Consider the following 27352-nt stretch of genomic DNA (forward strand, 5'->3'; position numbering starts at 1 on the left):
TTTTATGTAGATTCTGAATCTAAAAAGATCTCATCTCCCGTAACGCAAAATTTTTGAGATATAACTAAAAGTTTGAAAAAAACCCGAAAATTTTACAAAAATGGCATTTTTTCTCGGTGAAAATGAGGCGCAAAAAGTATGGTTCAAACACAAAAATTTTTTTAAATAACGTTTTTTATTTGTTCCAGTCAAAATTTAGTCGAAAAAACTTTCAGATTTTTTTTTTAGAATTTTCAGCTCCCATAGGTGCTATTTTAGACGGTAGGGGGCGGAGCCAAATGAAATATAGACCAATGTGTTATTAGTTGTCTGGGTACCCACTATCCATAATACCGACCCATAAAAACTGGTTTGACTTTTTTCTGTACAGTGCCATGCTCGAGTTTCACAGAGAGTGTGTCTTAATTTTTCATATTTTTGCGTTCTAACCAGTTTTTTGAGGTTTTTGAGTCTTGTATTTGTCCTATTTTTCAAGTTTCTGACGTTTTTGGACTTTTTTAATCTAATTGGCATGCAATGCGAGCTCTTAACAGTTTTCATAGCGAAAAATAAAAGTTAAATTTTAAATTTATTCGGAAAAAGCCAAATTGAAATTCAATCCGTAATCTTTTCTCAACCATCACTACTTTTTCCAACTTATTCAATTCTCAAATGTTCAGAGTAAATGTCTAATCATCCCGATTCGACGTCTCGAGAGCCATTGGCGAGGCTCACCGGCCAACCGCCGTTTAAAACTGGCAAAGTTCCATTGGGTTTTGGTAATCGGAAGAAGTGTCAAATGGAAAGGCAACCAAATACCTGGACAAATGACTCACGCACCAGCCAACCAAACCAAACATCTCCAAAACGAGCCCCTACCAAGCTTCTCGTTTCACGCACCAAGGAGACTCAAACGAAACAAGAAGGAGCCACGTCAGATAGTTCCTGCGGAGTCCAAGCTTCATCAGTCGCACCTTCGTCCATACCAGACTCCGTCGGAGAGGCAACAACGTCACCAGCATTCTCGAATGCAGCAGTGCCGAATGATTCCATGGACAATTCAAGGGATGACAAGGCACCAAACAAAACGCCCGAGATTGCCGAGCAAGGTTATATTGGAGTTCCGCAGGACAAAATTTTTATGATGGCAAAGACTTCGGGGTTGTTTGCTGGAAGCACCTCTCGACCTGAGATATTCAATAATCTCTGTGAATCTCAAGGTCGCCCTGCACAGCTGTCGGATTTCGTTATGGAGTCAGATTCAAAAGTGGCGAATAGTGAGTTAAAGCTCTTATAAGACTATGTAGTAAGAATTTTTTTCAGGAAACACCAACAGTGCAGCTAATGGCCGAATCCAAACTCCACGAGGCAGGCCCATGCAGAAAACCCCTGTTGAGTCCCCAAGAAACTTGCAACAACCAGATCAACGGCCGAGACACCAGACGCCAGATCTCCAAACGCCAGACCGGGATAGTGTCGATTTTCAGACGCCCGACCGGGACAGTGTCGATTTTCAGACGCCCGACCGGGACAGTGTCGATCGGCAGACACCTGTTCGTAAAACTGAAACAGGTAATCAAATCATCTCAAGACCTCTTCTAACAATCCATCTATTTTCAGTGGAAAAAAAACATTTCATGTCAGCCTTTGCTGTATTCAATCAGAAATTTGGGACAGCACGAGAAACTGGAGCAAACAACTCTTCCCCCCCAAGATCTCGTTCACCGTCGGAAGGTCGAGATTCACGGTCCAGTAGTGTACAGTATATTCCACCTTCTTCTGCTCCAGCAGCACCGACAGCAAGTACCCAGTTGCCCAACAAGGAGAGCACTGCTGGAGCACCTACTGGCTCAAAACATCCATCAGCCCAACCATCAACGTCGGAAATCAGAGCAACTCGGGAAGATAGTGTGCAGTTGATCCCACCTCCATCTGCTTCTCCAGCACGAGGAGTACCCAGAGCACCAGACTCCTCTTCAGCTCAAAGATCACCGTCACCATCAGGAGTGAGAGCTATACGGGCTAGAAGCGTGCGGTGCACACCGGCTCGTGTTGTTGCTCCATCGCCATCAGCCAGTCGACCAGTTGCCACACCACCAAACATCTTGTCTGCCCAAGGATCATCTTCCCCATTGGAAGTTAGAGCTGGAAGAACAAGAAGTAGACAGGCCCTTCCAATCCCATCAGTTACTTCTGCTTCTCTGTCGCCGTCGAATCACTCGATTGTCGCCCAGTCAGAGTTTTCTTTGAGGCCACGTGACACAGTTGCGAACCCATCTTCTAGTCCAAACGAAAATGTCAGAATTTCACCTCCTGCAACAAGAAAGAGGACATTGACGACCCCTCTGGATCAAAACTCTTCTCAAGGCTCTTCATTATCGGCACCTCCAAAAAAACGTTTGGTACCTGCTTGGGCACGACAGCGTGTCGAGGAAAAAGAAGTGGTTCAGTATAGACCACCGCAGCGTCACGAAGTTGGTCTTCTCACTGTGAGTTTTTTTGAGATTTACGTTTAAGAATTTATCAAGTTTTTTGCAGAAAAAACAAGTTCTGAGGATAGCGAGATCCATAAAAGATGCCTCCAAGGGTGAAAACAACTCTCTTTGGCTAGATAATGTGAAGGTAATATAAACTTTTTTGATTATATTATATTACATATTATCAACCATTGGATTTCAGAAAAACCTCAATCGAGTTATCCAGGAGGGTAGACTGCTTGCCCGAAAGCAGGACTACATCGTACAAGCGATAAGTCAGATCCTGTGTGAGAAGAACCTCACTGTTGTGGCACTGGCCGACAAGGAATGCCAAGTCGGAAACGGAAAGAAGACATATCACGCAGTGCAGCTGGAGGTAAGTACTCTATGGCTCTGCTAAAATTAGAAATGCAAAACTATATTTCAGAGCGTTTCCAACGGAGAGATGAAAGGCAAATGCCTCTGTCCTTATCGGAGACAGATCACAATGGATATCGACCAGGTCGTGTGTGATCCAACACTTCTGGAATCAATTCGCCCGTAAGTTTTAAGAGTTCTTGAAAAAAGTTTTGTCAGTATATCATTTTCAAATATAATTTTTCCAGGACACTCCACCTCGAAAATCTACAAAACAGTTTCTATGAAGTGAGTCACTGGCAACAAGCCAAAGCCAACTTCACTCAAGGACTATGGCGTCTCATGGAAATTGGGCAACACTTCGAACTCCAACTTGAAGAGTGCCCAGAGTTCGTGGCGGTGGTTCGAGTGGTGGCCAACCATTATGGTCTATTGGTCGTGGCCGTTGGGAACAGAGTAAGCATTTGAAAGTTTTTTTTCGCAGGCCTGATAATCAGAGTAGGATTTGTATCGACCACAAATTATCGGAGAATCGGATATCCAAAATTTTCTTTGAAAAAAAAGTCGGAAAATCGGATTTCCGAAATTTCGCCCGACTCTTATTTTCGGAGAATCAAAGAATTTTGGAGAATGCAACAAATTTCCCTAAAATTTTCTTAGACCGGTTTATTGTTGCGTTTTTCAGAATGCACTTTTTAAGAGCATGTTCAATTATCATTAAAAACTTTTACCAGTAAAAATACAACAAAAAACGAAGTTTGAAGTGTCGTCGATGCTCTAAAATTACGAATATCTCCAATGTTATCCGACTTTTTTTCGGCGGACCGGAGAAGTCGGATAATTTGTCCAAAAAAAGTGGGAGAATTATCCGTCGGAGGAATTTTCCAAAAACAGTAGGAGAATCGAAGAAGTCGAATGTCCGATTCTCCGACTCTGACCAAGCCTGAGTATGAACCGATTCAATTTCAGGATCTCCGCACGGTTCACGTGACCAATCCATACTGTCACGAAATGGGATGGGCTCTCGCACAGAGGGACCTGCCAATGGGGCAACATGTGCAATACGTCCCAGGATTGGACAAAATGCTTGAAAATGATGCGGAGGTGGTCCCCAGCGTTGTCTTCCGCGACAATGCCATTCATACTCATCGGGTCTCGGTGAGTGATTCTAATCGTCACACATTTTGATTAATTTAATTTCAGGAGAATGATGTAGTTGCTTACTTGGACAGTGAGCAAAATGCATTCTACTATGCGCACATCATCACCCGAGTCCCCGAAGATGACCACTTCTTCCATTTGCAAGTTGGAAAAAGGGAGGTGGTGAATCCCAGACCGGTTCATGTCTTCGATGTAGAGGAATTTCACAAGGAGGCCATAGATGGAGTAAGATTTGTTTTAATTGTTATCTCATAACCCAGAAAAACCTTTCAGATGCTCCTTGCCTCCTTCCACATATACCACCGGCGCATCTTCCCGATCGATTTGGTGCTTGAATTCGGCGCGGAAATTCGTTTGCCGGAAGATGGAGATCGAGAGAGAGCCGAAAGGGTTTTGGGAACCCCGTGCTCAAGTGACGCCGCTGCCTATATTCAATTATATACTCGCGGAGAAGGAGTAAGTATTTGATTTTACCCAGAAAAAAACGTTTGGAAGCAATTTGAGAAGCGAAAAGAAGGAATATAGTGAAAATTATCACTTTTGTTATGATTATTTTCAACAAATCATATATTATTTAAAAAATGTATCATAGAAATCGACATTTTTAATGATATTAGTTTGAATTTTTTCAGAATTTGAAGCGAAATATACATAGATTTTGCGCCAAAAATTCCCAATAGTTCTGCTAAAATACACGGAGAACATCTCTTTATGTTTAGAAATCCCAACTGCGAAAAAAGTCAATAATCTGTTGCGTCACTAGCAATTTTCAAAAATAACTAAGAGAATGCGTTCGATTTTCATTGAAATCACAAAACAAAAATTCGAATAGGAAAGCGTACCAAATTCGGTTTATTTTCAGCATTGTTTGGGTCAAAACGTCGGTGCAAACCACGACCACATACTGACCGCTCGTGCTTTGGGACCAAGGAAAATGGCTGACATCAAAGCCAAGATGTCCACACTCCGTTTCGTGGAGGTAAGCTCAAAATGTTTAAAACTGAGAAATAAAACATTGTTTCAGATCCTGCGGGAAAAGTCTGATGGCACCATGAAGCTGAAAGGAGCTCAAGTCGTAAAAGCATCACGCAACATGTTGTGCCTAAAAGTGGCCCATGAAGAAAAGCTCGTCTATACCCACATTGCGTGAGTTTTTGAGAGTTAAAAAACGGAAATTGGATTATCTTTAATAATTTGAGAAAAATACCACTTTTTGATTCACAAGGGAAGATCACCAAGTGACCGTGGAGTTATGGAACAAGATCTTTATCATTTGGAAACTGGCGAAAACTCTGATTCCTGTTATATATTTAATCTTTTCCCTCAAGGTCTGGAATTCGAGAGAAACGAGGTCGAAGTTTGGAACGCTAACATGTATTACCTTACCGACGTAAAAAATATCGGCAGCGTGGTGTGGGTGGTAATGAGTCAGTGTGTTTGACCTCGTTTTTCTTGCATTCCAGACCTCTACGGCAAAAACTAAATATATATTTGAAATCAGCGTTTTCTGAGCTTTCCAATGAAAAAACGTCACGTTCTATAACTCCACTTGGTGACCTTCGCTAGTCAGAAACAGATTGAAAACAGTTTTTTTTTCATTTCAATCCTTCGAAATCTTCTATACTTTCAGAGACCCAAACATCTTCCGATATGGAACATGTGATGAAATGGGAATCCTCATTGAATGGGAACGTGCCATCATCATGAGGGATATTAAGGAGGAGGTGGAGGACGACTACCCAAACTGATTTGATTGCAGCTCATTTTGTCTGGAGCTGGTCCAAGCTATCTTTTTTCTTTTTTTGCTTCTTGTTAAGTATCGCTCACTCATTCTTCCATCGTGATTTTTTTATATTTGAATACTTGTGCTTTACGTACCACGCATCTCTTTTTTTAAGTAATTTCTGGTTTTCTTTTTTGTTCCTTCTTCTTCCTTCGATAAAATATAATGAGAAAGTCTGTTTTTCATGCTATTTTAGGAATCTCAATAGTAAGGTACAGAACTGAGGGATTCAAGACTAGGTTTAGATATTGCGTAACAGGAGGAATGAAATACAAATAGAATAAACTGTTTTGCAAGTATATGACTTAGCTAATGGAATTCATGCTGTTCCAGAAGTTTTTTTTATATGAAGTGAGTTTCTCGAAGAGTTTCAGGAAAACATTTTGTTGGCAGTCAGTTTGGTCTTATGCCGGTGGACGATTCACAATTAGGGGAAGTGACGCTATATTGATTTCAGGTACTACCAACAGGAAGTGTGCAAGACAAATGACCTGAGCATCTTTTATAAGACATAATAACGGCATCGACGTGAAAAATAACTGGAAGACTCAGATTTTGCTGGAAGGCATACTTGCCAAGGCCCAAGCCTTAAACCCCGTCCAAAAGCCCGGCTTCTTGACGCCGAAATTCAAAATTTAAATTTTTTCGAGTTAAAAAAAAATATCGCAGGTGACATTGGCTCTATGGAATCCAAGGGAGCAGAATGTTTTTTGCTTGAGTTTCACATATTGTTCAATTTTTCCAGTTTTCACTAGTTTTTTCTATGATCAGTGAGTGTGTAAGTTAGATTTTAAGAAACTTTCAAGCAAAAGTAGCATTTTTGTAGTTGACAAGTTTTATCTGATAATATAAGTAAGAAATCTATTTAGTCTTAAATTGAATAAATAACAGTCTTGTGAGGGTTTTCCGAGACATGTTTTTAACTACGAAAACAGTAAGCTTGTTTAATAGGATATGTTACAAGAAAACGGAGCATCAGAGTCGGCCTAAACTACAGTACCCCTCCCTCAAAATCTGTCTTCTTTTGGAACATGATCCCTACCTTCTCTCTATTCTCTTCTCACTCTTTCTTGCCATCTTCTCATATTTTTCTTCCCCCATTACAAAAAACAATGATTATTTGAAAAAGGAGGAGAGGTGGCACCAAGTGTCTCCTAACTTGTGACTCGCATGCATCTCCTCCCCCTTCTTCGTCATTTCTTGTAGACAGTCATCCCATTCAAAAAGGGGGAAGGGGAGAAAAACGAGAAGGGAAATGAGGTACGGTAACACATTTTCCCACCACCGAATGGGTTGTGGAGAGAGAAGAATTAATATTGGACGGATTCTTTAGAGTCGCCAGATTTGGAACTGGTTGTTTTGAAAAGATTGTGAGAAGGAGAATAGCCCTGCAAATAGGGTTCGAGCTGTCCCGACTAGACGCTCAATTGTTCTTGTCCTTGTTTTATTTGAAGAAGAATAGAACAAGAAAAACGAAAACGTCAGTCAAAAAAGATTTAAAGCATAAGGTGAGGGAAAAGCTATAAAAATCGACAGTAGAGAAGGAAACAGGAAAAAACGGAGGAAAACGGGATGGGAAGGATTCAAAAGGCAAGGGAAAGGGAAAAAAACGGTTTCAGAGAGGAAACGAACAGAAAATACAGGAGGGCGTTACATACTAAGGCAGGAAAACAGGATTATAAAAAAGCATAAAGGGATAGAATAGAAAATTTCAGATTTTAAGTACTCTTCAAAGTTTGGCCTGTGGATAAAATGTGTGGTCACCGTACTTTTCAAACTTTTGGTTAAGTACGGTAGAGAGCCGGCGTAAATCGAAACTTCGCAGCGGGACCCACATCTCGTCCCCGGGTCGACCTTTGAGCATGCTATCAGCCACTGGCAAATAGGTAATAGAAGCAAGTTAGATGTTTTGAGTGTTGTCGCTTGGTCTCAATCTTCTGTTCGGAAAAATTGAGCGGATGACATTACGAACACGAGAGACCAATTTCTGGAATTTTGTCAATGGTGGTGGAGGTGGTGCGATGGCACGAATCAGCTTTCTCTCCCCAGCCAAGATGTTCAAATATGCAGCGACGACTTTCATGCGGTTTTGCTAAAATTTCAGAATTCAAAAATATGGAGAAAGTGATAGAAAACTAGATTACCCAAGTTTCCTCCAGTTTCTTCTGCATACGGAATACTTTTCGGATCTGCGTTAAGTAGGTACGGTAGAGCTCCAACTTGTGTTGAACCAATGCATCATTCCCGTCTTGATTTTCCTAAGAAATCAAAATATATTTGGTTCAGATAACTGCCACACTTACCAATTGGAATATCTTGCCTTTGATAAGCTCTTTCTTCGCATGGAGTACCTTAGTTTCGAACTTGTTTAGGAAGAAATACTTGGTTCGAGGTGGCCGCTCGTATGGGATGATCCCATCATGTAATGATATCATTCGGAGCTCTGCACTTCGGAGCATTGCGTAAGCGAGAGGTGCTGAAAAATCGAAAAATAGGAAATGGCCACTGGTTGACTGGATGCTCGTGATTGTGGCCGATGGTAAAGGGCGGAGTCGGTCTGCCTGGCATTGCACAGACTTTCTTCGGTAGGTGTCATGAGGTCTCTGAACAAACAATGGAGAAAAAGAAGAAGAAGTGAAACATAAAAAACAATTTGGGAGAAGGAAATAGAAATATAGGGGTCTGAATAGAAAGGGATTGATTAAGAAATGAAACCCCGTTTTAAAACCGCTTGTTTCAGAACCAAACGTTTTAAATTTTTAGTTTTTTTTTAACGGCCGTTTCAGGAGCACCGTATATCAAAACAAGCTGCTCCATATCTTTTTGTTTCAGAACCGTCCGTTCCAGAACCGTTTTCACCACTTTCAGAACTGTCCGTTTCAGAACCGTTCGTATGGCTTAGAGCCAACTTTCAGAACTGCTTGCTTGACTATTATTTGATTTGAAATTAGCTGTTTTTTAACCAAAAATGTAGAAATTTCCCGTTTTAGCACTGAAAAAAATGTTTCAGATCTGAAAAAGATTCTGCCGCATAAGAACCGTTTTCCATGTTCCCCTTTCCCAGAATCGTGATCCCAAAGCCACACAGATCATTCTCGAATTTCTGGTTGTTGTGAGTCATTCATAAAGTGTCATATGTATGTGTTCATTTTCAACAATTTCGTAATCATTCCAACGACAAAAATGAACTGTTTTAAACAAAAACGGATATTCTTCGCAGAATTAAAAGATGGAGTGGTACCCACGACGGAGAAACTGCCAGAAGCTCTCTTGCTGAATTGTAACATCAATCCCCTGTCGTCTAATTTCCTCGGGTATTCCTGGACGACGAGTTCGACGCATTTGTGGTTTTTGTGATTGTACTTCTCGGTAGTAAACATCGTTTCCAATCACTAATACCAGAAATTCAGTTTGTTGAACAACCTGGAATAAGATTGTGAATGAGACTGCTTCCAGAAAATTTGATTACCGCCGATCCCACTGTGTTCAAGGCGACGGCAAGCGGAGTTTTCTTGATATGCCAGATCTCAATGTCGTAGTGTTTAACCACGTGATCTTGAAGATCTTTGTCAAATTTAGTGTAGCTCAACTGAAAAATTAATAGAGTCCATAATCCAATCCATACTCCTCACACCAACCTTCACAGGGATTTTCTCTCTTTCAATGGTGTAGTTCCTATTCGGCTCGTTCATTTTCCTAGTAGATTGTCGGCAATTGTAGAAACACCAGGGCTTGTTACCTGAAAAAAATATAAAGCTTGTGAAAATTGTGAAAAAAGGAGCGGCCGTTCCCAGAGGCTTTTATCGATAACCGCCACTACGTGGTTTATGTGCCACGAGAAATAGAATGAACAAACAAAAACGGGCGGTTGGTTGGAAAAAAGTGATATTTGGAGGCCGTTAACTGAATATGGGGGAAAAGGGGAAAGAAGAAACGAGTAGATCTCTATCTCTAGTAGGATCACTTCTCCTGGAAAGGGATTGAGTGGATAAATTAGTTTGAGTGTTAATAAAGCGTATAAAATACTATTTAGATTACTGTAGTTAATTCGAAGAAAGAAAACAAAGGAACGCTCATTTAAATGAAATTTTTGTCAAAACCATCTATGTTTGAGCGCCTGTATTAGTGCTAAGCAAAGAAAATTTTGTGAACTAAAAAAATGGAGTTCTAGGTTTCTAAAGTAAAAATTAGTCACAATTCTTCGAAAGCCATTCCTTTCAACGCTAATATGGTTTTTCAAAATCGGTATAATCTCCCCGAAAAAGTGACAGGAATCCCTTTGTGTACTTTTTCCACTAATAAACATTTCTCTGTAGGACCTTCTCGACAAGTTATCACTGCCTACAGTAAGATGTACCAGTCGAAGGCGTAACGTGAACCGATGATATGTACTTTAACGCGGTGTAGCGCTCCAGCATGGGAGGGAAGGAAAATGTTGTTAACTAAAAAAATTGGGTTCTAGGTTTCGAAAGAACAGATCACTGACAATTTTTTAAGTTTGATTATTTCTATCAATAAAACTGATTCATCGTGTCAAGGATGGCCCATTCAAGAAAATTCTGAACTAGATATATCAAGTTCTAGGTACATTAAACACATATCAATGAGCGCTAGTGAGGTTTTTGAAAGCTGGTTTGTTTCTAATTGGAAAGCAAGGTCATTCTGTTTGGCGCGTTCCTAGTTCACAAGGTTTCTATTTGAAAATGTTGCTGATTCTGATATCTCACGACTAATCGACCTTGAAACTCATACTCTAAGCTAATCATTTGAATAAAGGTCACTCATCTAGCACTCGAGAGTATTCTCGAGAGATGTACCGCCTTGGGAAAAGCCAGCACTGAAAAGTTGTCAAATAGGAAAATTCACCTCGAGATTTATAAAACATATATCATTGATAATCTTCTGCAATTCAATTCACGGGCCAAGATACTTTATCAAAGTGTCCAGAATTAGAAGAAAAAAAGTCGGAATGTTGACGGTATGTTTTTTCCTAATAAATTTCTTAATGTTCAATATTCTTTTAGCTAGATGCTCTTATTTATTAAACTGTCCGATATAAAGAAAGATAATAGAAAATGTTCGAAAACCAGCTACCATCCACACGAAGCAGTGAGTAATGCAACATTCGAAAAAAACTGTGGAGAGACAAAAGAGAGGGAAAAGGGGAAAGAGTAGGGAAAGGGGACAAAAATGATTGAAGAGACATTCGAAATGATTTGAAAAGAACATTGAGGGGGAGGGGGGCGTGTAATGAGCATAAAGGCGTGAGTAAACACAGATTGATTGGGTGCCCAGCGTCGAGCGCGAAATTCATAATCACTTTCTTACAGGGATCTTCTTTTTGAAAACGGAGGTCACCGAGCGCAGGAAGCGACGGACGCGGGTATAGAAAGTTTTTGGAGTTGTAGTATTCCGTGGAGTAGTCATGTCTTGGGCTTCGCCTCTATCCTCCTCCATAACGGCGTTGTAGGCGTCGCGGACATATTGACGATTTTTCTGGAAAATGTACAAAAATCAAAATATCTGAATAGGTAAGATATATGATATTACCTCTGTTGCCTTCAAGTTGGTGCACATATGTTTGACACGCCAGATTCGAATCAAGTACGCACGGAGATACTGCAATCTCTCGTGAATTTCTGGAGCTGTCATGTCAAACAAGAACTGAAAAACGATCATTTTGTAGAGTAAGGTTTTAGAAAACTTACCATGTGGTAGATTTTGTGGCGAATAAGATCATATCTTTTATGAAGTTCGTTTCTCTCATACTTTCCCAAAAAGTAGGAAGAGTCTGTTGACCAGTTTTTCGATTGGACACTCAATCGAATGGACATCAGGACATATGATAGAGTCACTAGCTATCACTAGCTAATGTGTCAATACGCTGGTGTTTGGGAATAGTAGCTGATTGAAAAAGAGGGCGGAGCTTGCCCAGGCGGCCAACCAAAAGAAGAGGAGGTCATGAGGTATGAATAAATAAACAAAGAAAACAGTGAAACAAGAATAACAACTGGAGAATGGAAATGTCATTTGAATGAGGGAAAGGCAAGAAAAAGGGGTCGAGGGGGACGTGCAGTTTCGAAACTAACAGTTTTAAAACTTATGAGAATGAAATTTGCCAGAAAACCGTTATGTTTGTGATCATGAGTTATTTCTATGCCGGACCTAACAGGATTTGAAACTTTACCAACACCGAGATGAGAAAGGTGTGAGCTGGCAGACAGGAACCCCTAGTGAAACTTCTTCAAACTCAAAAAGGAGAACAGAAAACATTTAAATTCGGTTTAAAAAAGGCCTTGTTATCCCATTCCTCATTATCAAAGACTAAAAATAACTTATTTGACTTATTCGATTATTTTGTCTCGCATTATGGTGTCCCCTCTGTGAAAAATATACTACTTTTCCGTGATAACTATAAGCCCATTTCCCAACTAGCTGAAATTAGTCATTCACCATTTTCACAAAATTTATTTGTAAACATTTTAGGAATTTCAAAATATTATTGTTTCACAAAAAAAGAATTAGTCACTGGCCACCTTTCTAATTCTTCTTGAACAGATTCTTGAGGGAGTTGCGAAGACGGGCGAGGGTACCGAAAGATGGCGATGGGGAGGTAGAGGTGAGGCGGGTGTAGATGTGCTCGGCATCATTTATGGCCTCGTAGGCCTTGAGGACCTCCTCGCGGTTCTCCTTAAAAATAATATTTTGAAGTTTTAGTATAGTGGCAAGGGCAAAAAAAAAGAATAAAAATTACCGGGGTTTTGAGCATGTTGGTGGGCATATTCATGACCTGCCAGAGTTGAACGAGATACTCACGATGCTTTTTGAGCATTTCCTCGATTTTTGGATCAGTTCGATCGCAACTCATCTGGAAATTCATCTTTTTCATTATGAAGTGTTTTTATTATGATAACCTACCAAAGTGCGGATGATTCCCTTTACCAGACAATACTTCTGGTGGAGATCAAAAATCTCTTCTTCTTTCAGAAGATAATACGACATTGTTGCAGTAGAGACGAGATACTGATGCAGTTGTTGACAATAGAGTGAAAACGACGTCTGGAAAAGAAGACGGCTGACGGTTCAAAAAGGGCGGTGCTTGTGTTTTTGGCCTTCTCCAGTAAAAACAAAAACTGGAGATATGGATGATTGTACTGAGTCATTGATGAATTTTCATATGTATGTGTTCCGTTCCAAGAATTTCGTAATCATTCCAACAACAAAATTGTACTTTTTTGAACAAAAACGGATATGGTGTGCATAAAGCGGCCAACCAAAAGAAGATGAGGTCGTGAGATACGGTTAAAAAACAAAAAAAGAAGTAAAACATGAATAACAACTGGGAAATATAAATATTATTGAAATGAGGGAGATGAAAAAAAAAAGGTCGACGAGAAGGATAAAGTAAAGTCTATGGATTCAAATGCTAATTTTTTGAAGCTGACCGTATCAAAAATTATGAGAAATGAAATCTTTAAGAAAGCAGGATTTTCCACTTTTTCAAATCAGAATCAACAAAACCAACATCATTACCTACACAAAAAAAGTGCGAGCTAAAAAACCGTATTTTTTTCTGGCCATGAGTTGTTTCAATGCCGGACCATGCAAGATTTAAAACTTCACTAATCAGAAATAGCAAGACCAAAACCATTCTGGCAGACAACTTCTAGTATCGTAACCATGATCATTCAAATTTCAGCGGAACCCAGTAGCTGACACCTCTCATTGCCCATGATGTACAGTACCAGACAAAAAGGTATCAATTTTGGCTGATTTCAGTGGAAAAAGGCCAACTTTGACAGTGCATTTTGGTGTCACCTGATTGTCCAATAAACTTAATTTTGTACAGGCTGAACAGAGCAAAAATAGCACATCATTTTTGAAGTTCACCATTCTTTTGAAGGAACACTATCTTGAAAGTTATAGGTTGTCAAAGTGAAAATCTCCAAAATTTCGCCAAATTTGCATTGAAATTACTCGATTTCAGGGAGTAATGGGTTTCTTTACCTGTAACTTTCATGTTAGTGTCTATACAAAAAAAGGTCAACTACAGAAATAAAGTACTATTTTTGCTCTGTCCAACCCATATAAACTTGAGTTTATCAGACAATCAAGTGACACCGAAATACTTCAAAGTTGGTCATTTTCCACTGAAAACAGCCAGAGTTGATACCTTTTTGTCCAGTACTGTATTGGAAGTGACCGAGATTCAGAAACGTTCTCAAAATTTCCAAATATTGTTTTTGTTGATAGTAGAGTGAAGACGGCGTCTGGAGAAAATGAAAGGCGGCGGTGCTTCTGTTCTCGACCTTCTACAGTAAGACACTTTCCACATATGTTTAAAAAGTGCGAAAATACAAAACAAGGCATCAAGCGGACCGCAGAAGTTTTGATTTGAAAAGCAGGGAGAGGGGGAGAAGATGAAGGACACCGACTTGCAGATGTTTAGCATCTGAAGTACATGCTACTTCGGTGGGCGGTCCTTTATTGGGATACTGTAGTGGGCTTGTGTTCATTTTTCATGTTGTTTCGGTAACTGTGTTGAGGTGTTTTGCTGAAGCTAATACTTTGACTATTTTCAGAAGATTATAATTGTTTACTTTTGGTCTATCATTTTTTAATCCGCTCCATCTAATGTTGTGACATTAAAATAATATACCGTTTCAGGGAAGGCTTCTAGTTAGAAGTTACTAACTAAAAAGTTCCAGCCCGAGGTTCACAGAATAGTTGGCAATAACTGATTTTCAAATTCATCTACTTTTAATGTCGTTGTGCTCTCCTAAAGTAATATGCGTTCTCAATTCTGAGACGCATAGTCAGCGGAGGCCCTGCGATTTTCAATCAAATAGTTTCAGTTCTATAAATCTTTGTCAATGTCACGTGACAATATACATTCTTAGGTATTCTTTTTTCAATCAGAAATGCTCTTCACACGTTCTGAATCCTACCGTTTATCATAGAATTTAATTAGTACTTATCCAAAAAGATATACCGTTCCAGAGTGAACCCGAATAAAAAAGTTGTCAACTACAGAAATACAATCCTTCGGTTTTAAGATTAGAAGTTTTTTAATTTGACAAGAATTAAGATGTACTTGATGGGTCAATCAGAATTACCATGACACACACTTAAATTTGGGCAATTTAAACTGAAAACGGCAATAATTGATAGCTTTTTGTCCGGTACTGTATATCAAGTTTATTAGGCTAGAAAAGTAAAAGGACTCTCTCTAATAAATATCCGATTTTAATTTCAGTTCGCTTTTTAATTATTTCTCAAAAAGGTTGAATTTTTCTAACCGAGGGTTGCGGTCAAGCATCTTTCCTACAGATTCGTTAAAGAATTTAAACTTTGATAGTGAACCACATTATTACAAATTGACTGTCTCATTGTTCTTTCGGTTCAATTCGCGGGTCATTCCTGTCTATCATTTCGGTTCTAATGATGACTGCCAGAGAACCTCCCTAAAAAGGTGTACCAATGTTTATCACACTTTTTTGTCTGGAATTCAGACTAGGTTGTCTATTCTTGTGTTGTCAATCGATCAAAAACCGTATCTGCCAAATGGACCGTTACTATAGTGCAGCGCTAGAGTTGCGGCCATAAACTATTTGTTCATCCTCTTGTTTTCAATTTTCATCCAACCCACTCCTGGAAAAGTCTTATTATAAATCCGTGTTTTTAGCTTGTAACTCTGAATTTGAAGTTTTTTGTCAATTGAAAGGCTGGCTAAAGTATTCTGCTAAACGTTTTCTGTACTTTGCAAGCAGTTTATTATCAAAATAACTGACATGCTATGAAAACATCTTTGCAATAGTGATATGCACCAGTAACCGGAAATTACCCAATCAGGTAGCGTTATCTCATTATGAATACAACATCAATTCTTATTTCTGTGAATTAGAGAGAACACTGTTTCTCAGGTGATAGGTATGTTCTTTTTCAATCGTTTTCCGTTTTGTTTTTTTTTTACAAAAATGCAAAATATATAACCAGAATATTTCATATACTGCCTGTTTATTCAACTCACAGGTATCTTTTTGTTTTCCATGAACCATTGTTATTGCTTTCGGGATTTTTCTCTCCATTTATTTTTATCATTTTTATCACTGGACGACTTCGGGTTACAGATTGTATCTAGTCCCGTGGGTTCTACGAGTATTACTATAATAAATGTGCATTTTTTGTTACATTAGTATGTATTCGGGTTAGATGGGGTTACTGTAGTGGTACCAACCATTTTCTTTTTAAATTCGTCACTTCTCGCCGTTAAAATGCAATTAGAATCGGTTTGAAAATGTTAGATAAACTACTCGAATGAGTATTAAACCCACATTAACGCTTTTCGTTTTTGTAATGTGCTCCCTGACAGCTTTCCTAATGTTTTCTCACTTTTCACCAGCCCTTTTTTCACATGAAATGACAAATTCTCATTTCAACTCCTTTTTTCTCTTTTTCTCAGCCCCAACAGTTTTCATTCAGATCTCTGACCTTATTCGAAACTTGTGACTTACCATGAGTTATCACTTGTCCACCAAGCGGCAATCCAACTTGGAAATCCGTACTCATCATCGTCTACTTCCGAGAAAGGTTGGAACCTCGTCTGAGCAGGTTGGTTTTCGGAAATCTCTCACTGGTTAATCGAAGTACTACGCAAAACCATTGTAAAGAGTTTACTTACAATAGTTCAAAACTCAAATATAGATAAAATAATCTTTCATTACATTAGGCACCTCTAAATTTTAGTACATTTGGTAGAACACATGCAAAAAATGTCAAAATCAGAGATTCAAATTTCAAAGCTTCTTTTTTTTTAATTCCAATCTGGATTCCAATTTTTGATCAGATGCTCCGTCTCAATTCTGACTTCAACATTTTTAAGGGAAGAACAGAGCCAATATCATATTTTGATTTTCTCATTCAAAATGTCACTCGTTGAAAGAATATAGTGAGCATTACTGGTCGTTCGACAATTAAAATTTTTATGGAGCAGATAGATTAAGAGTAGTGCTTCATTTTTGTAGTTCACAATTTTCTTGTACGGGCGCTAGCTGGTGCGTGATAGTCATTTTATTTGGACAGGCGCAAAATCACTCTCATTTGCACGTTAATTTGTCGATTTGGGAGAGGAATTACATTGTTGATAACTAACTTGCTAGGAAGCGCAAAACAGTTGTCAACTACAAAAGTGCTGCTCTGCCTCCTGTATAAAAATTTATTTTGTGGGACAATCAGTAATCCCCTGACAGCCTCTCAAAATTTGACATTTTAATCTGAAAGAGGAAAACATAATATGTCTCTGGCTGATACTGAAGTTTCGGATTTCTAAAAGACAATTAAAATGTCTAGCGTTTTAAATATGAAAAAAGCTTTCTAAAAATCTTCTAACCGCAATTCAACTATCATTTTCAGAATCAGCTCATCCGCAAGCGCAATCAGCTTATGGCATGGATCGAACAGGTAAGACACTCCCATTCTTTGATTACCATTAGTCACTTATTTTCTTATTTCAGGCAGATCACAAGTGTGATCAAGCACACCTTCTGAAAATGCTTGAGGAATACATCAAGGCCCACAATTTGGCTATCAAGTTCTACTCTGAGGTGGGCATAAATCCTATATAATAGTTTTGGTTTTTGGTTCAGCTTCTAGAACATTTAAAAAACAGAGTTCATAAATCTCAGGATTTCAGAAACGTCGTAGACGCTTCGATAAGATAATTCGTGAACTCCGCCGTAAGGAAGACGCATACATCAAAAAAATCATTCGCCTGAAGCAACAAGCAGAGAACGGGGAGGTGGTCGAGGACGAGGACGAGCACGAGGAGACGTTTCTGGAGTACCTCACCAATGGAATCAAGTCAATGTTCTGCTGCTTCAAATGATTTTGTGCAGCCGATTCCTTAATTTCCTATGCACTATTTCTCATGCTTCATTTTTTATCGCCATCATTTTGTGAAATGCCAATTTTCTTGTAAATTGACTTGAATTCAGGAGTGAACGAGGAGAAATTGCATAGAAAACTTGTCGTGTTCTCTCCACTTCTGAATTCTGACGGTTTCTTTAAAAATGTTTGTTTCCCTCTTCCCATTTTATTGTTCCTTGCCTAGCAGTGTTCTTCTTCTCTGCATTTCTCAAAACGCATTCATATTGTAAACTTCAAGTTTCTTTTTCTCACATTTCAATTACTCATACTGCCCGTCCCGATCTGTAATTGTCACTTTTTGAAACGACTTTTTAGATAGGCAAGCTTTCATGGTGTTATTGTTTTGCATATAGCTCGACTGATAATAAACATTCCATTTCAAAATCGGTATCGCAGTGAATCGTTTTTGATATTTCATCCAGACACCAAGGACTTTACAAACGTTAACGATCTGCTATGCAACATTGGGGCAACTGTAAAGGTTATAGAAGTGGACCTTCTCGAAGAATCCCTCACAATGCTGGGAGATGCTACTGAAATGTGAGAATTCAAGATGTTGCTATGGTTCTGGGATACGCCACAATAACCATTTTGAACGCGGCAATAGAAGTGGAGAACGCGGCCACCGATGATTCGAGTGAGACTGTCACATTGCTAGAAGTGCATTTGCTGCTCGGGCGAATCAATCGTTCGTCAAGTGAACACTTCGAAGCTGGATGATATGGAAAACCACTTGAGACAATCATCAATTGATAAAGATCATTTGGGCTATGTATGTTTTGGAAGGGGATAGGTGCAGAATTTCAGAGGAACAGCTCTCACATCTATTACCTGATTTTACTTACTTTTCAGAGAATCAGATGAAGAATAAAAAGTTGGATTCACCAAATGTTGACGGCGGCAGGAAGACTGGAAAAAGCACAATTATTAACAATTATACCAGACAAATAACTAGGGATCCTTGTTTTGAACAGAATGAAGCGCCGAAACCTAGTCCTAAGATGTTGTATTGGCGAGCCCCGGGAAAAATGGAGAGGTTTTGAGGGGGGAAGCAGAAAAATTTCTTTGAAAATGGGATATTTCGTCTTCGAGGTGTTTGAGATCGGCTTAGCTGTCACGTCGAGAATAAGAATTGGTATATGCTTCGTTCTTTTCTAATTGACACCTACACATTCTGAAACTATTCTCTTCCTAACCTGCATTGCCTGCATCACTTCCGACACACTCTGCTCGTTGAATCCCGACGTGCGAAGCGTTGATTGCAAATTTTCGAGGAATGAGAGTATCTGAAATAATATAATTCAAGCCGGTGAGTCTCCCGGGGTAATCCTACCTCATTATTTACCAATCAATTCATCGGAAACTTCTGATTCCGGATTGCATTGTTAAACAGTGTTCCACCGCCACCACCTCGGTCAATTTTGAGTAGACAAGCGTCATTTTGCTTACCGCTCGCCCCGGATGTTTGAAAAATAACAAGAGAAATACAAAATCGATTTCGAAAACCGAAAAATAAGAAAAAAACCGCTAAAACAGACAGATTTTGAAATTTTTTATTAAAAAAATGAAGAGAGGCGTAACAAGATTCAGGACACAAAAGAAAATACAAAAAAAACATCTGAAACATTTAAAGTTGAATATACAACAATTTTGTTTGTTTTTGAGACTGTTTCAGAGTTGTTTAATTAAGAAATGCCCATTTTAAAAATGAAAAATGATGACAAAACACGAAAACAAAAATGCGTCGTAGGATATGAGACATTGTGACGACAAAGTCGTAAACACCGTCACGCAAAAATGCGGACTTTCAAAATTTAGTCATTTTTTGAGAATTTTTATTAAAATTTAACTGATAATTGCTCAAATTTTACGCTTATTTTGCATTCTCTTCACAACTTTGTTGATTTTCGCTCATTCCGATCGAGATTTACTCATTTTTAACGTTTCGCCGGCCGTTTTTTCATTGTTTTTTTTGATTTTAATCAGGGATTTTTTTTAAAATTAATTACTCATTTTCTGAGATATGTATCACTTTTAGAGTAGAAAAAGACAATAATGAGAAGTTGTCGTAGAATATAAGACATTGTGACGTCACGGTCGTAAACACCGTCACGCAAAATGTCGGACCTTCAAAATTTAGATGATTTTTGAGAGTTTTTGCTGAAATTTACTAGAAATTGCTCAATTTTCACGCTTTTTGTGCATTTTTTTCACCAATTTTTCGATTTTCTCTCCTCCCGATCGTGTATTACTAATTTTAAACGTTTCGCCGGTCGTTTTTTTCATAGTTGTCGCGGATTTTAATAAGAGAATATTTTGAAATTTAATTATTCTTGTCCGCCGCTTCTCTGTTGTTTTTAATGATAGTCATGTATTGATTACTAGTTTTTCGCTGCTTCTTCGTTGTTTTTAATGATTATCATACTCGTTGTCAGAAATGTATTATGAATTCAATTTTTCTGTGCATGAGAAGACCGCGCCGCACACACGCGGCGGCCACGCCCATTTTTTGCGACAGTGTTCAAAAATGGAACGCAGCGTTAAAATGGAAGTGGGCTTGGTCGCCGCGTGTGTGCGGCGCGGTCTTCTCATGCACAGAATAAATGAAATCATAATAGATTTTTTTATGACTGAAAAGTAGCTAAAAATAATTTTCACATTTTTTGAGTTTTTATTGAAAGTTAACTGCTCTAATTTTACGCTTGTTCTGCTTTTTTTCTCACTAATTTGTGAATTTTTTTCCGTCCGCTTTTAATTCAGTCTTTTTCGAGTTTAGTTATTTAGAGAGCTTCAAAGTATTGATTATTACTTTTCGGAGATTCTTCGTTGCTTTTAATAATCATCATGCTCGTTGTCAGTAGAATCGATCATTTCGATCAGTAGAAAAAAACAATAACGAGAAGTTCTCGTATGATATGAGACATTGTGACGACACGGCCGTAAACACCGTCACGCAAAAATGCGGACCTTCAAAATTGTGATATTTTTTTATTGTTTTTGCTGAAATTTTTTGAAAATTGCTCAATTTTTACGCTTTTTGTGCATTTTGCTTACTATTTTGTTAATTTTCGTTTCTTCCGATCGTGTTTATCTCATTTTTACGCGTCACCGACCGTTTTTTCCGATTGTTTTCTCCGTTGCTTTTCATGATTATAATGTTCGTTTTTTGAGATGCCGATCACTTAAAACTGCGGAACTTCGAAATTTTGATATTATTTGAGTTTTCGTTGAGGTATACTGGTTATCACTCAAACTCAACCTATTTTTTGCATTTTGTTCGCTAATTTCTTTTGATATTCTATCCTTCCAATCAAGATTGTTCTTTTTTTTACGTTTCGCCAATCGTTTTTAAGTCAGGTTTTGCCTAGTTTAGTTAGAGATCTTCAATATATTGATTATTACTGTTTCGCTACTTCTCCGTTGTTTTTAATCGTGCTCATCAACAGAAGTGTCGATCACTTTTGAAAGTGAAAACTGACAAAAGTGTTGTCCAACCAAATCCGGACTTAAGAAATCTAATAGCGGTCATCCACAGCAGTTCCTTTCAAGTTTTCTACCATTTTCACATCCGATTTTCACATTGTGTCGCGAATTTTCGAGTTTTCGTCCCTGTAACGGTTGTTTAACACATTTTCTCAGCTGCAAAATTTTGAAATACGAAATTACTGTAGCTTTTCTTTTGGCAACATCTTTCTACCGTTTTCTTCTGTTTTTTCTGCAGTAGTTCTTTATGTCGATATTCTATTCTCTCTAGCTGTATTGTTGTTTTCTGCGTTCATAAAAATGCTTCAAAGTTCTGCCAAACTCTAATTTCCTACTCATTCAAAAGTTTCTTCGTTTCCTATGAAATCTTTTTCGGGTTAAATCCGTTTTCACTGATTTCCTCGCGTCTTTTCTTATAATCTTTCTTGTTTCTTTCTAAAATCTCTTTCAATATTCTCATTTTCAGAAGCGACAAAAAATAGTTCTCGGAAACTTGAAGAAAAAGGCCACGATGAGTGTATTCAACAAGCACTCTAGCTTTTTTCAAGTTGAAGATCCTCTTACGGGAGGTCTTCGCACGCGTGTTAATCAGACATCTCCGGATCAGTGGCTAGTCTACTGTTCCATGCGTTTTGGAGTAAGTTCTGCACTCACAGAAGATATGGGAACCCCGTTCGCAAAGTCGAAGATCCTCTTACTGGAGGTCTTCGCACGCGTGTTAATCAGACATCTCCGGATCAGTGGCTAGTCTACTGTTCCATGCGTTTTGGAGTAAGTTCTGCACGCACAGAAGATATGGGAACCCCGTTCGCAAAGTCGAAGATCCTATTACTGGAGGTCTTCGCACGCGTGTTAATCAGACATCTCCGGATCAGTGGCTAGTCTACTGTTCCATGCGTTTTGGAGTAAGTTCTGCACGCACAGAAGATATGAGAGCCCCGTTCGCAAAGTCGAAGATCCTCTTACTGGAGGTCTTCGCACGCGTGTTAATCAGACATCTCCGGATCAGTGGCTAGTCTACTGTTCCATGCGTTTTGGAGTAAGTTCTGCACGCACAGAAGATATGAGAGCCCCGTTCGCAAAGTCGAAGATCCTCTTACTGGAGGTCTTCGCACGCGTGTTAATCAGACATCTCCGGATCAGTGGCTAGTTTACTGTTCCATGCGTTTTGGAGTAAGTTCTGCACGCACAGAAGATATGGGAACCCCGTTCGCAAAGTCGAAGATCCTCTTACTGGAGGTCTTCGCACGCGTGTTAATCAGACATCTCCGGATCAGTGGCTAGTCTACTGTTCCATGCGTTTCGGAGTAAGTTCTGCACGCACAGAAGATATGCGAACCCCGTTCGCAAAGTCGAAGATCCTCTTACGGGAGGTCTTCGCACGCGTGTTAATCAGACATCTCCGGATCAGTGGCTAGTTTACTGTTCCATGCGTTTTGGAGTAAGTTCTGCACGCACAGAAGATATGGGAACCCCGTTCGCAAAGTCGAAGATCCTCTTACTGGAGGTCTTCGCACGCGTGTTAATCAGACATCTCCGGATCAGTGGCTAGTCTACTGTTCCATGCGTTTTGGAGTAAGTTCTGCACGCACAGAAGATATGGGAACCCCGTTCGCAAAGTCGAAGATCCTCTTACTGGAGGTCTTCGCACGCGTGTTAATCAGACATCTCCGGATCAGTGGCTAGTCTACTGTTCCATGCGTTTTGGAGTAAGTTCTGCACGCACAGAAGATATGCGAACCCCGTTCGCAAAGTCGAAGATCCTCTTACGGGAGGTCTTCGCACGCGTGTTAATCAGACATCTCCGGATCAGTGGCTAGTCTACTGTTCCATGCGTTTTGGAGTAAGTTCTGCACGCACAGAAGATATGCGAACCCCGTTCGCAAAGTCGAAGATCCTCTTACTGGAGGTCTTCGCACGCGTGTTAATCAGACATCTCCGGATCAGTGGCTAGTCTACTGTTCCATGCGTTTTGGAGTAAGTTCTGCACGCACAGAATATATGAGAGCCCCGTTCGCAAAGTCGAAGATCCTCTTACGGGAGGTCTTCGCACGCGTGTTAATCAGACATCTCCGGATCAGTGGCTAGTTTACTGTTCCATGCGTTTTGGAGCAAGTTCTGCACGCACAATTCGCGATGATTACATCCACGCGGAATGATCCGGTGATTACGATTATGAGCGAATTAGAGGACAGAAGTATAGGAAGACAACGAAGACAAAGCAGAAGGAATGAAGCTGATGAAGGCAACTGGAAACTGAAGGAATTCAATCAGATGAACACGGTGCGTTTTGAAAAGTGAGTCCACAGGGGGCGAAGACGGCCAATGAGACGCACGGAAGTTATTGCAACCCGGACACGCGTTTTTAGCAATAACAGCGCACACATTATCTAGTTTTGTCAGGCCTAATTTTAAGTAGTAAAGCATTGGTTTGTCCGTTTTTAGCGAAAGGTTTTCAATATGAAACATATTTGTTTCATTTTCCGGTTATTTGAGGTTTGTCTAAAAATGATTATTTAAGGCGGAAAAGATCTTCGAAGCACGAAGGAAGCCATAATGAAGGTGCACGTGACTCGTTTAATGGCTCAATTGGAGAATTCATGCTTGGCTGGGACCTCTCGGACGCACATCGATGACACAAGAATTCGACGGACAGTTTGCTGCGTTGGAGCTGGCTTGCGCGAAAGCTACTTTTCCGTTGGGCAGTGAGAAACCGAGAAACTATTCGGCAAAAATGTCAAGCTGGTATGCCAAGCTGGTATGGACAAGTGAGTACTGTTTGTCATGAAACTTGTTTAAATTTCTAGCGTTTCAGACGGCTCCAAATACATCCGATAGTCTTGAATAATATTTTCGTTTGGGTCCCGATACGTTGTTCTTATTTTCAATTATATAACACTCGAGCTCAACTTCTTGCTGCAAAAGCCTTCAAGCAACTATCTTGGCGCTTCCACACTGAATATTTGACGTGGTTCCAACGACACGATGAGCAAAAACAAACCAATGACGATCAAATCACTGACGGTTACCAATAACTACAGGTGAGGATATAATGGATATAGCTGAAAATGAAGTGAGAAATTATTTCAGAATGGAGATGGAGAATCGATAAGTGTAGAGCAACAAATTAAACGGCTGAAAGTGGATCCGTCGAAATTGGAAGACAGAGAAGATGAAGAATACTGAAAGTCAAAGGAAAACAGATGAATTCTCTCAGTCGATACTCAAATTCGGCCTTTTCTCATGAAAGTAGTCAAATGTAGAATCTGGTGAGTGGTGAAACAAGTTGCTTTGTTCAATTGAAAGAATATTATGATTGATTTATATTGATTATTCTGAAAATAAATATTTATTGTGATCCCTGTTTTCTTAAGTTTTTTTTTAATTATTCATGGTAAAGGAATTAGAAAAAAACTGAGCTCAAAATGACAACATTGGGCTAGTAAAACTATTCAAAACAAACAATCGGAGGAAAATTCAAAAACAATAGAAAATTGAAGATGTGAATGATGAAGTAGAAGGTGGATGGATTGGATTGAAACGAGAGAGGAGTTTCTCATCGACGCCAGTGAGACTGAAATAAAGCACCAGGATTAGCATATATATGTCAAGAAGTCATCTAACCTGATCTCCTTGTGGTCCTCCGTGACCTCCTTCTCCACCACCATGCACACCACCACCGTATCCATCACCGAATCCAGCCGATCCGTGATTCGCTATCATCTGGGATTCCTGTCCGGTACGCATTTGAGCCATTGCGGCGACGCCGAGACCGAAACCCACCTGAGTAAATAGAGAGTTAAGAAGAATTGATTGCATTCAAGAGTTATGCTAGCTGCTTTGCAAAGAGTTGTAACCGTATTTTATGCAGTCTTCTGAATCCTTGAAAGCTGCTCAACTGCTCTAGAAAGCTCTAGAAACTGATTAGGCGACACCCAGAGCTCCACGGCTTTTCCGGTTGCTGCTCACCTGCATTGCCTGCATAACTTCTGACAGACTATGTTCATTGAACATCTATCTGATTTTAAGAACACGACTATTATAATGGAATGGAATAAGGCAATTGCTTGTAGTTTTGGAACAGAAATCAAAGTTGAAACTCATAGAAGTTCAACTTCTTTTCAGTTTTTGATTTCAGAAATGAGACGTTTTTGGTTTCCAGAAAGACGTATCCCATTTCGTTTTCTATTTTCGTTGATAACTCAGTCCATTCTTAACAAGTTGACATGAAATTAAAGTGAAATAGAGGTGAACAAAATTTTTCGAAAAACACCTTTTATCTCCAAAGTTTACTTTTCGCGCTTAGAACCCGTCATTTTTTCCCGTTGAAAAACGAAAAGTGAGATAATGTGTGGTGGGATGGTCACCAATATAAGAACACACTGTTATGTACCTTGAAATCATTGAAATACTGCTCATTTTTCCCGACTTTGAAGTTGAGTTTCAAAAAACACTTTATAGAATTTGGTATTTGAATCCATAACTCATATTGTTTTTAACATTTCGGTACGGAATTAGTATCACAGTGAATAATTTTAGATTTTTTATCAGTTTTCATCAAAACATTTCCAGAAAATCACTTTGCCTCCAAAACTGCTCGTCGCACCCAAATATCATTCACTATTTCTCCTCTGGCAGAAGGGAAGGCCGGGTTGTGGGAGGAGAAAGGAGAAGAACGCCAGTTGTTGCGGGGTATGATATTATGGCTCATTTTTGTGAATGTTAAAAATCAATCACCTTAAATGACACACAAATTGTGAGAAATTGTGAAATCCGAGAAAAAAATCAGACTTGTCAAAAATCGGGCCGGCCAGGCCCTTGACAAGTCTGAACAATATGAATTCCAAAATACTGGTCGAACTGATTCTTTGAAAATCCCCCAGATGTAATCTGCAGGCAAAAAGGAAAACTACACAGTTAAAGTGGGAGAAATGATATTTATTAAACTTTAGGTAAATTATTATTATATTAATACATCGAATATCCAATGATAAAGACAAGAAAACGAGAATAAAAGTCTCTGAAAATGAACAGTTACGGTTTCAAGAAAATAATTTAAGACAGTGTTGTTTGAGTGTGGAGAATTATATAACAGATCTTGCTCATCTTTTGAATTCCAGAAAACTAAATTCAGCAAATATTGCTCTACACGCTACCGTACATCTTTCAATGTCAGGTAGCAGTTTTCAATTAGAACGTTTTTCTTTTAGTGTGACGGGAACATAGGTTTAATGATTGTTCATGAGAAAGTTTCTCTGAAGCAGTTGTTCACTGAATAGAGTTCTATTTACACTATAGTCATCATAACAGGAATGAGGGCACATTGAGGCATTCGCCAACTGCTCATAATCAGACGTATAATTATTTCTGACGCCGAACACAAGACGTGACAACATGATGAAGACGTGACTGTGGTGGACTCGGTGTCAAAATTGACGGTTTCTCTAGTTTCCCAAATCCCACCATTATCAAATGGCTTTGGTTAACAAAACGAGATTTGTAGCCTTGCTCCAGGTGCTCAATTGTTCTCATCATCTTATCAAACATCCCGCGGCGACTCTGAAAGCTTAAATAAGCTGCCCGCCAATAAACCATGATGGATACCTCAGTGAAGTAGCGACACCCAAACTGGTAGGCTATTTGGTAGCGGCGAAGCAAGTCCAATGTGACGGTTTGGATTCCTCGGCGACGATTTTTGAGAGTGTTCTGAAATTTTTTGAATGTACGCAGAAAAGTGGGATGAGAGCTTACCAAAGCTTCTTGATTATTCTCAACAAAACATTTTCTCTGATAAATTTCGTTCTGAACCCAAAATTATTGAAAACCAGAAAATGTAACAGACACTTACCTTCTCCTCATTGGATGCCACCCGTCGCCTAGAAAATGAAGAGATACTAAGTTCTTTAAACTCAGAATCCATTTAGAGAAAATTCAGAAAGTATCGATAAAATATTAAACACAATCTTTCTTAATGCTCGAACCGCGCCGAACCCATAAACATTTTTTTCTTCAAAAAAATTCTATCCCGAGAAAATTAATACTTCTCTCCTATTTTGGACGCTAATTCCATGTTTCCCATTACTCTTGACTCATATCACCTTTTTACTCATTTGCCGAGTAATCAAACGAATGTGTTCTACGAACGACGTTTGTGCTTAAAAAGTGTAGGCATGGGTCTGAAACTTGG

General features: G+C 39.2%; 7 protein-coding genes across 7 annotated transcripts; 2 read left to right on the forward strand and 5 right to left on the reverse strand.

Moving 5' to 3' along the window:
• Positions 1-664: 664 nt before the first annotated feature.
• GCK72_022125 (uncharacterized protein) lies at positions 665-5722 on the forward strand (the record flags this gene model as incomplete). The annotated part of the gene is made up of 13 exons (XM_053734667.1): positions 665-1256; positions 1303-1551; positions 1600-2468; positions 2518-2601; positions 2659-2832; positions 2884-2996; positions 3062-3269; positions 3783-3971; positions 4017-4199; positions 4248-4430; positions 4837-4953; positions 4999-5120; positions 5605-5722. The coding sequence occupies 13 exons, from the start codon at positions 665-667 to the stop codon at positions 5720-5722; spliced, it is 3201 nt and encodes a 1066-aa protein (XP_053578233.1).
• A 1935-nt stretch (positions 5723-7657) lies between these two features.
• Positions 7658-8216, reverse strand: GCK72_022126 (uncharacterized protein; the record flags this gene model as incomplete). The annotated part of the gene is made up of 3 exons (XM_003106826.2): positions 7658-7849; positions 7902-8015; positions 8061-8216. The coding sequence occupies 3 exons, from the start codon at positions 8214-8216 to the stop codon at positions 7658-7660; spliced, it is 462 nt and encodes a 153-aa protein (XP_003106874.2).
• Positions 8217-8979: 763 nt separating this feature from the next.
• Positions 8980-9449, reverse strand: GCK72_022127 (uncharacterized protein; the record flags this gene model as incomplete). The annotated part of the gene is made up of 3 exons (XM_003106832.2): positions 8980-9180; positions 9227-9346; positions 9396-9449. 3 exons carry the CDS (start codon positions 9447-9449, stop codon positions 8980-8982), a joined length of 375 nt encoding a protein of 124 aa, XP_003106880.2.
• Positions 9450-11073: 1624 nt separating this feature from the next.
• GCK72_022128 (uncharacterized protein) lies at positions 11074-11591 on the reverse strand (the record flags this gene model as incomplete). Its single annotated transcript, XM_003107021.2, has 3 exons — positions 11074-11253; positions 11308-11421; positions 11466-11591. The coding sequence occupies 3 exons, from the start codon at positions 11589-11591 to the stop codon at positions 11074-11076; spliced, it is 420 nt and encodes a 139-aa protein (XP_003107069.2).
• A 706-nt stretch (positions 11592-12297) lies between these two features.
• Positions 12298-12759, reverse strand: GCK72_022129 (uncharacterized protein; the record flags this gene model as incomplete). The annotated part of the gene is made up of 3 exons (XM_003106964.2): positions 12298-12447; positions 12512-12625; positions 12676-12759. 3 exons carry the CDS (start codon positions 12757-12759, stop codon positions 12298-12300), a joined length of 348 nt encoding a protein of 115 aa, XP_003107012.2.
• A 3513-nt stretch (positions 12760-16272) lies between these two features.
• Positions 16273-17641, forward strand: GCK72_022130 (uncharacterized protein; the record flags this gene model as incomplete). The annotated part of the gene is made up of 4 exons (XM_003106904.2): positions 16273-16368; positions 17170-17217; positions 17271-17360; positions 17450-17641. The coding sequence occupies 4 exons, from the start codon at positions 16273-16275 to the stop codon at positions 17639-17641; spliced, it is 426 nt and encodes a 141-aa protein (XP_003106952.2).
• Positions 17642-26526: 8885 nt separating this feature from the next.
• On the reverse strand, positions 26527-27085 carry GCK72_022131 (uncharacterized protein; the record flags this gene model as incomplete). The annotated part of the gene is made up of 4 exons (XM_053734668.1): positions 26527-26724; positions 26770-26871; positions 26917-26967; positions 27014-27085. The coding sequence occupies 4 exons, from the start codon at positions 27083-27085 to the stop codon at positions 26527-26529; spliced, it is 423 nt and encodes a 140-aa protein (XP_053578234.1).
• Positions 27086-27352: the final 267 nt, after the last annotated feature.

Source organism: Caenorhabditis remanei, chromosome X (assembly GCF_010183535.1).
Source record: "Caenorhabditis remanei strain PX506 chromosome X, whole genome shotgun sequence".
Classification (NCBI taxonomy): domain Eukaryota; kingdom Metazoa; phylum Nematoda; class Chromadorea; order Rhabditida; family Rhabditidae; genus Caenorhabditis; species Caenorhabditis remanei.